This window comes from Stylophora pistillata, chromosome 12 (assembly GCF_964205215.1).
Source record: "Stylophora pistillata chromosome 12, jaStyPist1.2, whole genome shotgun sequence".
NCBI classification, from domain to species: domain Eukaryota; kingdom Metazoa; phylum Cnidaria; class Anthozoa; order Scleractinia; family Pocilloporidae; genus Stylophora; species Stylophora pistillata.
This window is the reverse complement of record NC_142530.1, coordinates 26721987-26737858: the sequence shown is the minus strand read 5'-3', so window position 1 is coordinate 26737858 and position 15872 is coordinate 26721987. Positions and strand designations below refer to the sequence as shown.

The window sequence follows — 15872 nt, the reverse complement described above, 5'->3', positions numbered from 1 at the left end:
TCAACTTTGTCACAAAGAGTGTTTTTCTTTTTTTAGGAAGAATGCGACCACCTGAAATCGACGGTTCAGGAAGTAAAAATTCCTTCTAAGGGAAAAGTAAAACTTTCACCAGACAAAAAATGGTTGAAAGGAAAGGCAGAAAAGATGACAAAGCTGCAAAATAGAAATAAATTTGTGATAACCGCGCGGCTTCCCGGAGGCTTGGGCCTTCAGGAGAATCTGCGCATGCTCTCTGGAATATAAACACAAAGGTATGAATTATAATATTCAACTAAAAAAAAAGACTGACGAAAGACAACACAAATTGGGTTTTATTTCAAGTTCCTGGAAATACAGCTTGGGAAAACTGCCTCTACGATTGATAACCAAAGCTTTCTAAACGCACTCAAGTTCAAGAAGTTGTGGAATCTGGAAAATCAAGAAAAGGGGCCTTCGTGTTCGTGATGACGCCTATGTGAATGGCGTAGTTCAGCTATTTCGATGTTCTCTGTGTTGCAAGGAATTAAGCTTGTATGGACAATGTTTTGGGCGTTATGGGGCTAAAAACATGAAATCCGAGGGGAAATTTTCTTGCATCGTGAATTATTTTTCGAAACACAGAGGGGAAGAGAGAACTGTCAGCTATCGCTGTAACGTTATTTGTCTTAGGAATCCGGGAAAACGTATTGTCGTAGGAAAGTAACGAACAAAATATGGCAGGTTTTCGGACGCAATACACTCGATTAAACTCAAATTCAGATGACCCTGAAGAGGACTTACCGCCACAAGATATCGATATCGGCACCCGAGGATTTGAGGAAGTCGAGAAAGGTGATCATGAATGCATATTTTTCAGGGTACATGCATTTGTACGTTTAAGCCTGCTTCTGGGCGCAATGTGGTTTGTTTACATGTATGGCTGTCACGATTGTTGGTTTTTAGGCGGGAAGGACATGCTGTGCCAACCTAAGTATCTTGACAGCGTACTAAATGTTTTCCATGTGTGATATTTGGAACGGTAAAACTAACTATTTTTTGACAAAACCGAGGTATAGTTATTAATCAATAATTGAATGGGTGCAGAAATAGAAGCAGAGCTCCTAGGCAAACTGTACAACATTACCCCAGTATTGCTGTAATTATACCAATTTGTTGTAGTATTAATTGGGTCTTTGTCAATAATTGTTAGCTGCACGATGGTTATAGACTGGATTTTCAGACTGGTAAAAGTCATAACATCTTCATGTCTGTAAAATCTACAGAAAAGCAATTCTTAGTGACAAACCGTCCACCATAAAGTTACAAATAATTTACCAACATTCAAATTAATGGCATCATTGTTTCATTTATGCAGGGTGTTGGAATCACATTGAGAATCTTGATGAATTCTTCATAAGGATATCCTTTCAATTAAATGTCACAATCTTCTTATTATGTTGCTCCATATGGACCTACCTATCCTAACAAGGTGCTACTCTGTTTTCTTTTCTGCAAAACCCAAGATCTCAGAGATTTACTGACCAATTCATGAAATCAAAACTGAAAAAATAAACAGCACTGTACAGATTATGCTTACAGCTGGGCTGATGTGTCAAAAAATAGCTCAAGTTTATCAATACAATTCCAATAAGAATCTAACAGGATACTTTTATAGGCTTGAAGTTTCCTCAGTGGCTGGGATTATTCGTATATTTAGCAAAATTTGTGTGCTACAGGCTTCATACTTCATTTTCTAAACAATGTTTTACTTATCAGTGTTTAATAGGGTGTTGACCCTTCCTCATTTAGATTGCCAGCAAGAAGCTAAGTAATAGTAATGTTATTTTTGCATGGAAATGCAAGAGCTGATGGGGGGAGTTAAATTTGTTGAAGAGTAATTTATCTTCCTCTTCTCTGCTCAAGTAGAGACAATTTGCCTGTACAAGTCAAATCCTTAACAATTTATCACATATATGAATATCATAGGAACAATGGATTTGTTTGTATTCTGCTGAAGGAAGTCTTTGAACTAATGTAAGACACAAGTTTGTAATACCTTTTTCAATTTGAAAAACTTCTTCATTTGATAGTGTGGATCCAAGCCATCACACTTATAAATTTTTTTAAATTTGAGTTTACAATCTAGAAAGCCCATTTTCTAAGGGATTTCCTTCCTTTTTTTCACTTTTTATTGAACCTTAGTTTTAATATGGTATTTGTCTGATGTCTGTGGTTCTCTATGGCTTGGATGTAAAAGAGTTAATAGATAGAGTTCAAATTTTGGGTTGATTCTAATAACTTTTAAGCATTAATCATACTGATTGTGCCATGCTTTTCCTTTTTGTACCTTGCAGTCAATTTGTCTTTGTGGTCTTATTTTCCTCCTTCTTGGTACTTTGTGTGAATTATGACATCTTGTTTCATCACAAAAATCCTTCATTTTCAAATGTGGTGTATTTCCACAAAATAGAACAGTAAGTCCAGTTATTCTCTGTCCATTTTCAGGGCTCGATGCTAACTTTTCAACTTACTAGCCAAGTGGCTAGTGACAGCTCAGATGTTACAACAATTTCAGTTTGTTTACCAGCCAAACTGGCCGGTGAATATTGAAAACCACCAGCCAAAACTGAATTTCTACTAGTCTGTGGCTAGTTGGCTACCATTAGTGTCGAGCCCTGGTTCACACAAAATCTTAACTTATTAACTATTGTTTGATACTAATGGATTGATAAACCATTGGTGAATAAAAAGATAGAGACACCTGTAGTGTGAATTCATACTTATTTTTCTTGAGGTCCAGGAGGTTCTCTAACTTTTTTGATAAGCAGCTGCCAATTGTGAGTGAAGCAGCTGTTTCTGAAAAGGGGCCATAAGAAAAACTCTGCTCACAGGCTAAACAGACAGTGATAAGAGGTTTTATAGGCCACAGTAGACCACTGTTAACTGGCTTTTATTGAAACCCTCTGGAGATGTCAGAAGTAAATTCTGGTGAAGTTCACATTTTCTAAAAGTACAAGCTTTTTGCATTTATCTATTAGGGACTTTCCTTTTAGCAATTATTTTGAAAGCCATTTCAAACTGAAACCGAAATTGACTGGATCCATCCTTTATTTAACCAGTACAGTATAAAAGATTCAACAAACATTGAGTATTTACTGCTTCTTTTGATCTAATAAAACAAGATCCAAGTATAACATACATGTGTCTTCTTTTGCAGCATGGAGCCTGCGATTGTGGCTTGTCTGATCTTAGCATTTATTTTTTGGTTGATACGTGTGGCTAGAATTGTAATTCATTTCTTTAAGCTTCTGGAAATACGAGCATTTTATAAGGATGCACTCAAAGTATCAGAGGTGAGAATAATCACAACCTATTTCAAGTAAGTGGTATCAGGTTTTCAATAATGTTAGAATTAAATGAAATTACTCTTGAAATATCTCAATGTCTTTACAGAGTGAACTAACAAACCTACAGTGGCAAGATGTTCAGAAACGATTAATAGAAGTGCAAAAAGTTCATCAAATGTGTGTTCATAAGGAGGAATTATCAGAACTTGGTTTGTGTTTCCCTTTCATTATAGCATTACTAAGAGACTATATTGCTTGTATACTTTGTTTGTAGAACTTTAGTGTGGTTAGTAATTATTTTAAGCAATAGACTGCTATTTCCATGTAGGTATTGTAATTTTGCAATAAAGGGGGTAAGCATCTCAAGAAACTTTAAGTTTTTAAAGAAACTGTGGTGCTGCATCAAGATAACAAGGTAATTTGGTTTTATCAAATAAGTTGTCTCCAGGCTCTTTTGCCTCTCCCCATTCCCCCTTCCAAAAGGACAAGAATTGAAGGTCCTCTAGAAAACCGTTGACTGGGACACATTCTCCCCTGTGAGAGAAACAGTAGATCAGACAATGCTAGTAAATCATTAGAAATAGAAGCCTTTTTTTTTTTATGAAAAAGATAATATATTTGTTCTGTTTTATTAAATCTCAAATATTAGATTATTTTTGTCGTAGTTAAATGGTATGCAGTCACATAGATTGTGCCTCACTCAATTGTTATTTTATTAGACATCCATCACCGCATTCTGAGATGGAAAAACTACCTGCTAGCAATGCAAAACAAGTCAGTTATTTCTTGCACATACAACTTTCCATTTGTTGGGGAAAGGTGAGTTATGTGAAGTACTTGCAAAATAATGTATTTTTAGGTTCCTCAATTTGTTCAGGCTTTACTAGGTATATTGACACAATTCTCCAGTTTTTTGTTCTTACCCTTTGTTGTGATTGGTAACCAGGGCCTTTTTGACAGAGGGTATGAAGTACAATCTAAAAATGATTTTATTCTGGGGCCCAGGAAGTCCTTTCCAAAACAACTGGAAGCTTAGAGATGAATTCAGGAACCCAGCAAACAGGTTGGTGACAAATTAAATTGATGGAACTGTTATCAACAATACTTCAATGAAGTCCCTCCAAGAAATAATTGAAAAGTCATTTTTCATTATTATCCTAACCAGAAGATTCAGCTAAATTGTTACTAAGCAAGTAAGTTCAGTTACACAAGATTAACTGATTGGTGGGGAATGGATAAAAATTTTTAGTTACAACCATAACAATACATGTACATGTCAACGAAGGGTAACAAACATACAAAAATACAGACTTGTTAGAAAGTAGATGTGCACTGAATATTAGATGATGTGTTGTTGTCTTCTTTCTTATAGGTTTTCCTTAGCAAGTCGGTAAGTAGATGAAGAAAACTGAAAACAATCAATGGAAACCTGGCCTATAATTTTGTAGAACACAATTAACGTTAATTTCAAGCAGTATGCCTAATAGTGTTCTATTTAGACTTAGTTCCATTCTTTTTTCTTCTTGTGCCGTTATGACTGAAATATTTCATTTTTTTTTTTGTTCTTGAGCTGTTAAGACAGAAGTTTTAGACCTACTTGTAGACAAGGAGCCTTTTCTTGTAAAAAACAACCATTCAAATGGTCCACTCCGGCTAAACCAGTTTCATTCATGAATTCGCTCAACGAACGACTGTCTAATGAACACATGCTATTTTTATCACTCGTATTTTAGGTTGGCAAGACGTATTTTCTGGATCGGAATAGCAAACTTCATACTATCCCCTTTCATCTTTATCTGGGTGATTTTATATTCCTTCTTTACTTATGCTGAGGTAAGATATAGAAACTATTTAAAGTGTAGGTTTGTAAAATTTGAACCAACTAACTAGTGTGGAAATCTTTACTTTAGTGTTAGCGGTTTTCGGCTTGTTCTGATCGACATCGTGCTTATGTCTGAGTATACTTTTAGCTCTTTCGTACTTCTTTTTTCATAAATTGACATGATCATTTTATCATTACTGTAATGTATTCATTGTGTGTTGCCATTTTAGCACATTTGTTGACTTGAACTGTTTCTTTAATCTGAAGATGGTGAAAAGGGAACCTGATGCATTTGGGGCCCGGAAATGGTAAGAAGTCTAGAGTGTAGCTTTCATTCAAATGCATCGATTTCTTTAAGAAAGGGGAGCCTTAAAGATAAGCTGTACTGTCACGTTAGTTGTGCATGGTTATGTTGCTTTCAGTCCCAATTACACTTGCTGAATTACCGGTAAGGATAACTGAAAGCATAGCTAACTTCTCCTTTTCAAAATTTTGCTCTAAGGAGCCGAGTGGACTGGAGAGAGCTTCAGGGATCAATCAAGTCTAATTTCTCAATTGGTAAAACACGTTACGCTGTATTTCCATTTCAGGTCATCTTACGGCAGGCTGTTTTTCCGGCATTTTAATGAATTGGACCACGAATTGCAGACGAGGTAACTGTAAGGGAACGATACACCTTGGGTACGGTTTTGCACAACTGTTTGAAATAATTTTGTATCCAATTTCGCAAAGCACACTTAAAGGGGAACTGAAGTCTGAAATTGGTATATTATTTGCATTCATTTCTAGTTAGCTTTAGAGGAGTAAGATTAAGTGTCGATATTCATTTTCGTTCACTTCTTGTTTTTAACGAGAAAATTCGATTTGAAGTTGCCTTCTTCCCGCTTTAGGGGCTGTAAGACCGTCGGCTCAAAAGAGGTCAGCAGCGGTCGTTTATGACGTCAGTGGTGGGGAACCAACTTAAGAAAAACAACTGTTACTATTTCACTTTCATAGTTAATCCCCATTACAAGTCACCCAACTTCGATAACTCCAAAACCAAACTAAATTTCTGTATGAAGAGTACGGGTTTATTATCTTTCTTGCCCATCAGTGACGTAAGAGCGAGCTAAAATGACCGCTGACATCGCTTTTCTGAGCCGCCGTACTACGAGGCCAAAATACCACTTTAAACTATTTTTTCGAGGCGAAGTTGGGCCCAAAGACTGAAAAAAACCCTCGAACATTGCTATTTGGACTATAAGCTGCAATTTAAAAATGGTTCATTTTTAGGCTTCAGTTCCCCTTTAACTTATGGGTTGTCTCGCTGAGAAATTCGACTTTAGTACAGGAGAAGTTAAGGCGGGGTAGCTGGACAGAAGAGCGCGGATTACATCAACTGAACCTCTTCGTGCACTTGACTCAGATTTACTCGTCTAATTTTCTTCTTACTCTTTAGATTAAGTAAAGCTTACGAACCAGCTTCCAAGTACATGAATCTTTTCGTGTCGCCATTTCTGGCCATCATAGCCAAGTAAGTCCGTCAAAAATTTATGTTTAATCTTCAGCAGAGACGATAGTTAAAGACCGTCTATAACAGTTTGCCTCCATTATGTTGATTTGGTAGGAACATGGCATTTTTCGCTGGCGCGCTTTTTGCCATTTTGACGATATTCACTGTTCTGGACAAGGATGTTCTTCTGGCGGAACATGTACTCACTGCTATAGCAGTACTAGGTAACCAGCTTTGAGTCAGTTTATCGATGTCGGGTCTTCAATTCAGTTGCTGTAGCAGAACGGAGTGTCTTAGCATGAATATTGACGTACTTTTATACTCTCGGCCTGGCCCTGGAAAGTCACCGTCTCAAATTTCACCACTCCATACAGAAGTTTGAGAGTTTTTACAAACATCATACTCCCTTTTAATTTTTTTCAGGATTAATAATAAGAGGCTGTTACATTTTTGTTCCCGACGAGGTTGGTATATGTTTCTTTCCTTGGGCTTAAACTTACAGGGTGTATGCTTAACATTCTATTTTTTTAAAATTTTGTTCATGTCTGGTTTCCAAAATTTTGGACTGAGCTGGTGCTTGGTTACAAATTATAAATTAATGCAAAGTCAACGGCTGTTCAAAGATTTTATAGCCACTTCAACATTGAAGATCTGTTACTGACAATCATGTAGAGTGGCGGTTTGAATGGTACATTCTTAGACGCAATCAACCAGTCGGAAGTCAACGCGAAACCAAACACCTGCCGAGCGCGGGAAAACACGCGTAACTGGCAGGGAAAGATAAAGATTTTAACTAATTACGCCTGATTGGTTGCTTAAGGGCAGTATACTTGTTGTGCTTGGTCAGAACTCATTGTATGAGGTTTTCACCAGTAACGGCCGTTATTTATACAAACCCACTGTACGATTCACACAGCAATTTGGAAGATATGGATTTCGACATACTTTTTATATTATTGCAGAACACCGTGTGGGACCCTGAGCAACTATTAAAACAAATTGTGTCTCATACTCATTATATCCCAGACTCGTGGAGGGGCAAGGCACATACAAGCGAGGTTGTACAACGTTTTGTTTTGTTTCATAAACGATATGCACCTGATGTAAAAGAGATATATCTGCTGGCAATTGTGTAGTTCATGTCAAATTGTCTTACAGTCAATCTGTTGAACTGTATTTCAGGTTCGGCAAAAGTTTTCCCAGGTGTTTCAGTATAAAGCGGTAAGTTGATGCACTCGTCAGGAGGATACTGGCGTTTTTAACATCCTTCAGGTTACTGGTAATCCAGTGACATGTAGGCACAGAATTCTACTTGGGTAAAAAGGATAATGCCCGGCGAAGATTTTATCTTCTTTTAAAGAGAAAGAAGCTCCCATGACACAGAAGTAACTATTTCAATTGATGTCGTTGTCATTGCAGGAGTATGTACTACAAGAGCTCCTCAGTCCTATCGTTACACCGTTCCTTTTGTGTTTCCACTTACGATACAAGTCTTTGGATATAGTGGATTTCTTTAGGAATTTCACAGTTGATGTTGTTGGTGTCGGAGATGTTTGCTCGTTTGCGCAAATGGATGTCAAGAGACATGGAAACCCAGAAGTAAATATGTGTTCATAGTGTCACTGACTGGTTCACAATATTTAATTTTTTTGCGGAGAGAGTCTACTATTTCGTTGCTTGTAAACCTGAGCTCATTGTTTCTGTATAATTTCAGTGGCTTACCCAGGGATTGACTGAAGCAACTCAATATGAACAGGCTGAACATGGCAAAACGGAACTGTCCCTTGTGCAATTTTCAGTAAGTTGTCCTTGGTTTCTTCGCGGAATGTTTTGAACATCAATGTGAATTTTTACATTCATCAACAAACTCTATTCCCCTTGATGATGTTGTTTTGCAGATAAGGAATCCTACCTGGAAGCCAACAGAAAAAGGCGCTCAGTTCATTAGCACCATCCGGGAAAACGGTTCGTGTGAATAGTTTTCAATAAAATTATGATAATTTTCATCGAGAAGAATTTGCGGAATTTGTTCCAGCCGTATCCGTCAAAGAACAATATACTGGTGTGTCCCCCTAGTCTGCATACTTGGACCTCCCCCCCCCCCGCCCCCACCCTGGTCAGCGAGATAGGATAGAAAATGATGGAGAAGGAGGGTCCAATAGAAAGTCTAAGTTAGGATTCACATCGCAAGAAAGCCAGTCGGTGTCGTTTTGATTTATTGTTCTTTATTGTTTTCCTTCTTTACTAAACAGGGGCCGTAGAGGTTATCTTTTAATACTTAGTAGGTAGCATTAAAATTCGTGTGATGTTTTTACTGCCATAGCGGTCCAAGAAGGTCTGAACTTGAGTTGCAGTGGTGTAATGTCGGACGCCAACTCACTTCCAGATTACAGATCAGGCAGTGTAAGTGCTGTTTTGCGTTTGACGAACCACAATCGTGACACATCAGTATCTATTCATGAAGAGTTTTTTGTTTTTTTCCCCCGCTGTCTTCACAGTTTCAAGCTTTACCTTATCTGAACTCTATGAGCCTCAGCGATCCGTCCCTCGCTCCACTGGGTACTGCTAGTGTGACACCAAAACAACAGGCTCAGGCAAGAGAAATGCTCATGAACTCCAGCATGATGTATATGCATCAGGTAGGGAGAATTTCAAGAAGTACCGTAAGGCTTGATAATGACATGCTTTCAGAGAGCGTGGCATCTTTGTGTCACTGATCTTGTTTCCTCTCTGTCGGTTTATTGGACCGTGATACTCTTCCGCTAATTCACCTTCTCTGAATATTAGAAACGGGGTGCTAGGTTAGCGTCACGTTCTGTCGCAGACAGCATGGCTAGTAAAAAGTACAGATATGTGCATTTAACACGAATTTCTAACCTTCTACAGATGCGAGATCGTCAAGCAGGTCAACCGTCCGCCGGAGCAACAGCTCGTGTCGCCTCCATGACGTCAACAGACATACAACGGCCGGGGACATCTGGGCAGAATTTTGGAGAAGGCAGCGAAACTGAACTGACGAGGTAGGATTCGTCTCGAAAACCGTAACGATTTGTAACCAGTTTGGAATAGAGTAGTTTGTGTGAATAACATGAATAACAGGATGGTTTGGTTTTTTTTTTTTTTTTTTTTTTTTTCCGCAGAGACGATGCACACATCGTGTGATAATGATGTTATTAAAAGAGGCAACTGTTGATGTCTCAGATGAGCTTGAATTTTAAGTTCTAGAAGAGGGATGGACGAGGAATAAAACGACTACAATGCTCTGAAATCCCCGGTCCAGTTTTTGTTTTTGTTTTTAATTTTTTCCCTTACCGTTGAGCTGTTCGTGAGCAAACGCGTTTTTATCAATTTGCTGCTGCGCGAACTTCGGAAACATGACATTGGACATCTTTGTATATATTTTTTGTTTTGCAGTTTTGAACAATTTTACTCGGGATATCGTTGAAATGTGATTAAAATGTGTTTCAAAGATAACTCAAACATATTTAATGTGTGTTGTGCACGTGTATCAAACAGGGTTAAGTTATTTAGCTTTGTATCAAATTGAACTGTCGGAAAATTCATTTGAATAGCAGAGGCACTCCCATGGCTATAACCATTGTGTAATTGTGCTAGTTGGCATATGAAGCCAAATAAAGTAGTTTGTTTTTTCTAAAAGCTGTTGTTCTCTCTTCCTAACTTGCGTATCTTGCGTGCAATTCCAACTGATTATTCACCTCTCGGCACACTAATTTGGCCCAAATGGCGAGGTTTAAAGTTGAAGGTGACTAAAAAAAAACCGCTTTGAATGCACAGATTGCCTTTCTAATCAGGGTTGGTGGCACCGGTCTAAGACATATAAAAGGTGCGTCGCTTGCCAGCTTATGTTTCAGTACTCTTCTGATCGTCTTTGTGAAGCTAGTCCTGACATTATAAACGGAAGACGTTACCAGAGTCATGAATGGCACTTGACCCAACCAATGACTTCCGCTCGGATTGTCGAAATGTCCGTCAATATATCTGACAACTATCCTTCTGGGAACTACTTTCACTCAGACGGTCAAGCCACTTCATCTACTGTTACTCCTGCGTTGAAATCTTTCTCTAGTAAGCTTAAAAAACGCTAGCAAATGTCAGTTATTAAAGTCAAAAGGGTCCTTTGATGCTAGTGATGACTTCCAAGCTTCCTTCACCATTCAGTCTGCATCTTGATTTCCATGTGCTGTGTCCCTAAACAACCATATTTTAAAAAGTGGGTGTGAACTTGTGATTTTGACCATTGAGTGGATGTGATAATTGAAATTGAGGATTCTGGGTTGTTTCTTCCTTCTCTTTCCCTCTTTTTTCCTGCTTTCCTATTTCTATCCTTCCTTACATTTGCTTTTAAGATGGTCAGGGTCTGAGGTTTCTAAACTTCTCTCCCTTACAATGGATAATGAGATCATGTAAGCTTACAAAGAGACATACAGGAATATATCTTAACAAAATTTTATTCCACATGTTGCTTGCTTTCCACACAAACTAAATAAACAAGCTGACGAAATAATCAATAATTACTTTTCTAAGCCTTCCAGTTTGTTTCTTGGTTTTATAACTGCAAGCTATTTCAATACATGTTCTAGCTCAATAAAAAAACCATTTCCTTAGATTATTTTGCCCTGCATATGAAGAAATATAATTGTAAATCTTTATAGTTACATTATACCGTCTATTTATAAAAATACAAAACTTTACTAAAGTGGTCTGAGAATATACTCTCAAGATTTAGCAGCTGTGAAGTTCAATAGAGCAAAACCACCATTATTTCTATACAAAAACGTTTTAGTTGTATCAAAACTTCACAACTAGAACTTAATTACATCAACACACTCTAAAGTTATCAAGGATCCTTGAGACTTGTATCTAATTCTGTTTCACAGACAAACATTTTCAAGAATTTTTTTGTGTTACGGAAACTGCAGTGCTACATCTAGACTAATCCTGAGTTTTCATCATCATCATCCTCAACATCGTGGTAAAAATCATCCTCAAGCATCTTGAGTCTTGAGTAGCCATAATCTTCAAAGCGAATTGCTTGCTTTCTCTTCATGCGCCTGTAAAAGTAGTTTCCAACAATTGCCACTCCAACAGAACAGATCAATACAGCAATAACAGCACCTGCAATCTGTTTCCCTTCAAATGAATTTGTCGCTGGAGGTGAGGTGGGTTTGTTTGGAGATGTCAATGAGCACTAAAATAAAACAATGAACAGAATGTCACCTTACACACTTTGAGAATCTGATTATCAGAGTTCCAAGCTCACATTTGTTCAAAGTTGCCATTGTGGTGACCTAAAATCATAACAAATGGTATACCGTATTTACCCGTGTATAAGTCGACTCGATGTATAAGTCGACCCCCGAAAATCCTGAGAAATTGCCAATTTTATCGTATATCCTTTGTATAAGTCGACCCTAATTTTTTTGAATTATCAAGTATCTTTTAGGATGAAATGTGAGCGAAAGTCAAGGCTGAGAGAGGAAAAAACAGCAAAGATTCTTCACTTGTTATCGAGCGTGCCGCCATTTTGTTTGCTGAGCAACCTCCCCTGCTTCTCATTCCAGGCACTTGTAACAATGTAACCAGACTTTCGTTGATCTTCTATCCAGGTGACTAGTTCGTTTTCCAGCTCTGGCCACTGACAGGTTTTCCCTCGATCAGCACATTTTGACTTCGGCATTTGAGATAGCTTATCAGCATTCTTTCTCCAGTCTCTAACCAGCTTCTCGTTCACATTATACTTCCTGGCGGCCGCACAGTTGTTCGTTTCTTCAGCAAATTTGATGACTAAAAGCTTGTACTTAGCGGAGTATTTCATTCGTTTAGGCATGTTGAGAATCGTTTGAAGAGATATAACTTATAATTGTTGCGAGTTGCTCGTAGTTCTGAAAATTGTTTATAAAGCCGCTCTATTGAATCTGACAACATTAGACCAGAAAGGTGTGATATCACACCTATTGAAAGCAATTGAATGGACTTGTGATATTTTAGCGTCAATAAGCAACGCGTAAACAATCAATTGAAGTTGATTTTTATACCCGGTGTATAAGTCGAGGTCGAATTTTTAGGGTGTAAATTTGGTCAAAAAAGGTCGACTTATACACGGGTAAATACGGTAATTGTAGCCCCAAAGGATAAATCTCACCTGGGGATTTCCTCCACAAGCTGGTGGTATTTTGTGTATGTTACACCTTTTCCCTTCTTTTACAAAAACCCCATAACTGTTGTTCTCTGGCTTGATTCTGTAATACAGAAAATTATCAATGACATGCCAATCTTATCACTTTACCAAGTAAAATCCTCGACAGGGGACCACTATAAGACAACATATTTCAACAACATTGTTATTCATTTTAATTTTAGGTAACAATTGGATAAAATAAAAACAATGAAAAACCTAATAATTGTGGAGGAGAAATGATTCAATAAATTAAAAAAAATACTGAAAATGCAAAAAAAAAAAGTTGTGATTCAACATTTTGGTTTTATAGTTAATTTCCGCATCCAAAAAGGCCATGTTGTTGATGTGCATGTCAGCAATATGGAAAGGATTAGCATAATGTTAAATTGTGGCAGTCTTGTGGGTAGAGGTTTCAAAGTAAAATATAACTTTGTGCTGACTGAATGATTTTTCATCTTGTTGACACTCAGAACCTTAACACTGACTTTAACTGATAATGCAAATGAAATAACAAATCACATTAATTTTCAAAGATTCTGAAATGATTTTCAAACCTATTAGTATTTGTAATTTAACTACACAAACCTGTGGCAATCCATGATGTTCAAAACTGACCCCACACAGCATTTCAGGGTGTTATAAAAGTTCCCCACATCCTAGATGGAAAATAATAATGGTAAAATTTAACACCCACATTACTCATCACATGATGGAAGTTCTGGGAGATAATCGACAAATTTATCATTTTAATTTCCCTGACATGAACAGAACCCATCAGCAAATAAAGTACCTTATAACACTGGCTGGAACATATATTTTTCTTTAAACTTGTGGTAACATCACAACTCTGTTTAAAAATGCAGCAAATTCAGATATCAGTTTCCAGCAATCAAATTATAAAATTAAATGTGTAAATTCACTTGTGGTACATGACAAAAAGTATATGGTTAGACAAATATGAAAAAATTATTATGAGTGATAATCTTGCTTAGTGGAAACACAAAACAAACTTTTATTGTAGCATCACTGATGGTCACATAATGGTTGTTAATTAGTCATGAAGCCTTCATCCAACTTCTCATTATGAATTACAAAATGTCACCATATGTGTAGCAAGTGTTAACCTCACTGAACTAATGGGGGAATTTTCTTTGTGAACAATTCCTGTTAGTTTGTCAAGGCAAAGTTCATCTTACTGCAATTTGTAGATATTCCAGGATTTATTTTTATTTTGGTTTCAGACAAATGACACTGAATAATGTTTGACTATTCACCTTTTGGGTCAGATACTTGTAAAAATGTAGCCAATTCTTTTAGATCTTTTTTTTTTTTAATTGGAAATCCAGATAAGTCAATGACTGTTATTAAGCTAATTAGAATTTATTTCATTTGAGATTTGTCACTACCTCTTTTTTATTTCACAGTGCCTTAGCTATATTGCATCTGAAATGATAGCAAAGTAAGTATAATAATTTTTAAAGGAAACTTGTTAAATCTGTGTTACCTGGATTGAACTGCCTGTTTCATTCTTCAATAATCCATTAATAAAGTTATCAGCACATGAATGTCCATCCTGCTGGCTACAAAGGGACTTGAGAACTTCATTCACAAACCTGATGTATTTTTGATCACTTTCCTATGTTAGATACCAACAAATCAGCAACCATTTAGGTATGATGAGGCCATGAAACATTAATGCCCAACAAATTTCTATTAAATAACCTCTTCAGAAATTTAGAAAGGGTGTGTAAGACAACAGAAATCTTTCTATATTCTCACAGGTTTGAAACAAAACTGAGACCCTAAAAAGGATCAATTAAAACCTTGCTAGGAAATTGAGTTTCAAATTTAGCAAGAATAACACTGACCACTAAAAACAGTAAACACCCTTTATATAATGAAGTTGTGTTTGCCACAGTTCTTGGATATTAAAAATCCCACTATTTGCTAATTGAAATCAACTTTTCTTCTACAAAGCATAACATACATAAAATGGTTTCAAAGGCTGCTCCTTAAAGCTGTGCTTGCAAACCATGAAATCCTCTTGACCAAATCAAAGCAATGAATAAAGCATTTAATACAGCTTTGATCCTTAAACTTCCAAGATCAGATTGTTAATTTTCCCCTTTAGCTATTACATAATTTCCTACAAATCAGTTGGGACAATTTGGTGTTAGATCATGACAACAACTCCCATCTGATGGGTTTGAGTCTTCCCATAACCTGGTTGCTGGATCATGTATGGATATTATAGAGAGAAGTTACATGTTAATCACTCCTGGGAGTTAAAAGGTTAAATTACAATACGGTGCAAGAGAACAAAAAACAGTGGAAGTTGTAATTGAGGTGACTAAAACGCAATTCCAACCATTAACACCGGTGAATTTATCGTGCTTCAAGTTCGATATTCCAAGTTTATCTCCTGATTTGTGACAATCATGATACTCTCATGTGATCAAAACACGCACAGCTGAGATTCGGACCTTTACTATTTCCTTAGTCTCGGCCGACTAATGATAAATTAATGCCATTACCTTTATCGCTGATTTTCCTGTCAAAATGCACTTGTCTGTGACAAGCTGCACTGTTTTCCAGCACTGCTCTTTGCACAAATTTCCCACCGTAGTCTGTACTTTCCTAAGCGATGCCCTGAAATTTTTATCTAAATTCAGTGTGTAATTATGGAAACAATTATAACTGCCACTGGGACATCTGATTAACGAATACTGAAGCTTTGGGAGGCTGGAAGAAATACTACTGCATTTTTCATAGGCTTCTCTCAGATCCGTACAGTTGCTAAAATCTATTGAAGTTTTCGAGATGAGATCACTTTTGAAGTTGATTCCATACGGCTTAAAAAATAACTTGTAGATTTCCAGTTCCTCTGAAGAATACAGTGCAGTTTCTGAGTTGCAAATGCAAACTTGGAAAAAAAATCCCACAAAAAAGAAGTTCTTCATGTTAAATCAACAGAAAATGTCCCGTACAAGACAATACCACTGAACTTCGCCAGCTTCCCACCCAGCGTCCGCCATTCTTTTCGATTTCTACGTG

General features: G+C 37.0%; 2 protein-coding genes across 2 annotated transcripts; one reads left to right on the top strand and one right to left on the bottom strand.

The window, feature by feature from the left end:
• Nucleotides 1-246: 246 nt before the first annotated feature.
• LOC111341360 (autophagy-related protein 9A) lies at nucleotides 247-10276 on the top strand. The gene is made up of 24 exons (XM_088740677.1): nucleotides 247-810; nucleotides 1334-1381; nucleotides 1932-1992; nucleotides 2313-2432; nucleotides 3176-3311; nucleotides 3412-3514; nucleotides 4025-4124; nucleotides 4252-4368; nucleotides 4678-4695; nucleotides 5039-5138; nucleotides 5395-5435; nucleotides 5718-5780; nucleotides 6566-6640; nucleotides 6734-6843; nucleotides 7043-7083; nucleotides 7582-7677; nucleotides 7802-7840; nucleotides 8039-8218; nucleotides 8334-8417; nucleotides 8518-8584; nucleotides 8943-9022; nucleotides 9118-9258; nucleotides 9506-9639; nucleotides 9760-10276. Exons 1-24 carry the CDS (start codon nucleotides 693-695, stop codon nucleotides 9779-9781), a joined length of 2094 nt encoding a protein of 697 aa, XP_088596803.1. The 5' UTR covers nucleotides 247-692; the 3' UTR covers nucleotides 9782-10276.
• Nucleotides 10277-11072: 796 nt separating this feature from the next.
• On the bottom strand, nucleotides 11073-15865 carry LOC111341226 (uncharacterized). Its single transcript, XM_022948182.2, has 6 exons — nucleotides 15353-15865; nucleotides 14323-14454; nucleotides 13609-13665; nucleotides 13404-13474; nucleotides 12783-12879; nucleotides 11073-11828 (listed from the first exon to the last, which is right to left on the bottom strand). The coding sequence occupies exons 1-6, from the start codon at nucleotides 15776-15778 to the stop codon at nucleotides 11568-11570; spliced, it is 1044 nt and encodes a 347-aa protein (XP_022803917.2). The 5' UTR covers nucleotides 15779-15865; the 3' UTR covers nucleotides 11073-11567.
• Nucleotides 15866-15872: the final 7 nt, after the last annotated feature.

Coding starts and splice junctions, on each gene's coding strand:
- LOC111341226 (XM_022948182.2), bottom strand. CDS start 15,778: ATGAAGAACTTCTTTTTTGTGGGATTTTTTTTCCAAGTTTGCATTTGC. Junction 14,455..15,352: donor CAGGAAAATCAGCGATAAAG/GTAATGGCATTA, acceptor TATCTAACATAG/GAAAGTGATCAAAAATACAT. Junction 12,880..13,403: donor AACATCATGGATTGCCACAG/GTTTGTGTAGTT, acceptor TCTGTATTACAG/AATCAAGCCAGAGAACAACA.
- LOC111341360 (XM_088740677.1), top strand. CDS start 693: ATGGCAGGTTTTCGGACGCAATACACTCGATTAAACTCAAATTCAGAT. Junction 7,084..7,581: donor ACATTTTTGTTCCCGACGAG/GTTGGTATATGT, acceptor ATATTATTGCAG/AACACCGTGTGGGACCCTGA. Junction 8,418..8,517: donor TGTCCCTTGTGCAATTTTCA/GTAAGTTGTCCT, acceptor GTTGTTTTGCAG/ATAAGGAATCCTACCTGGAA.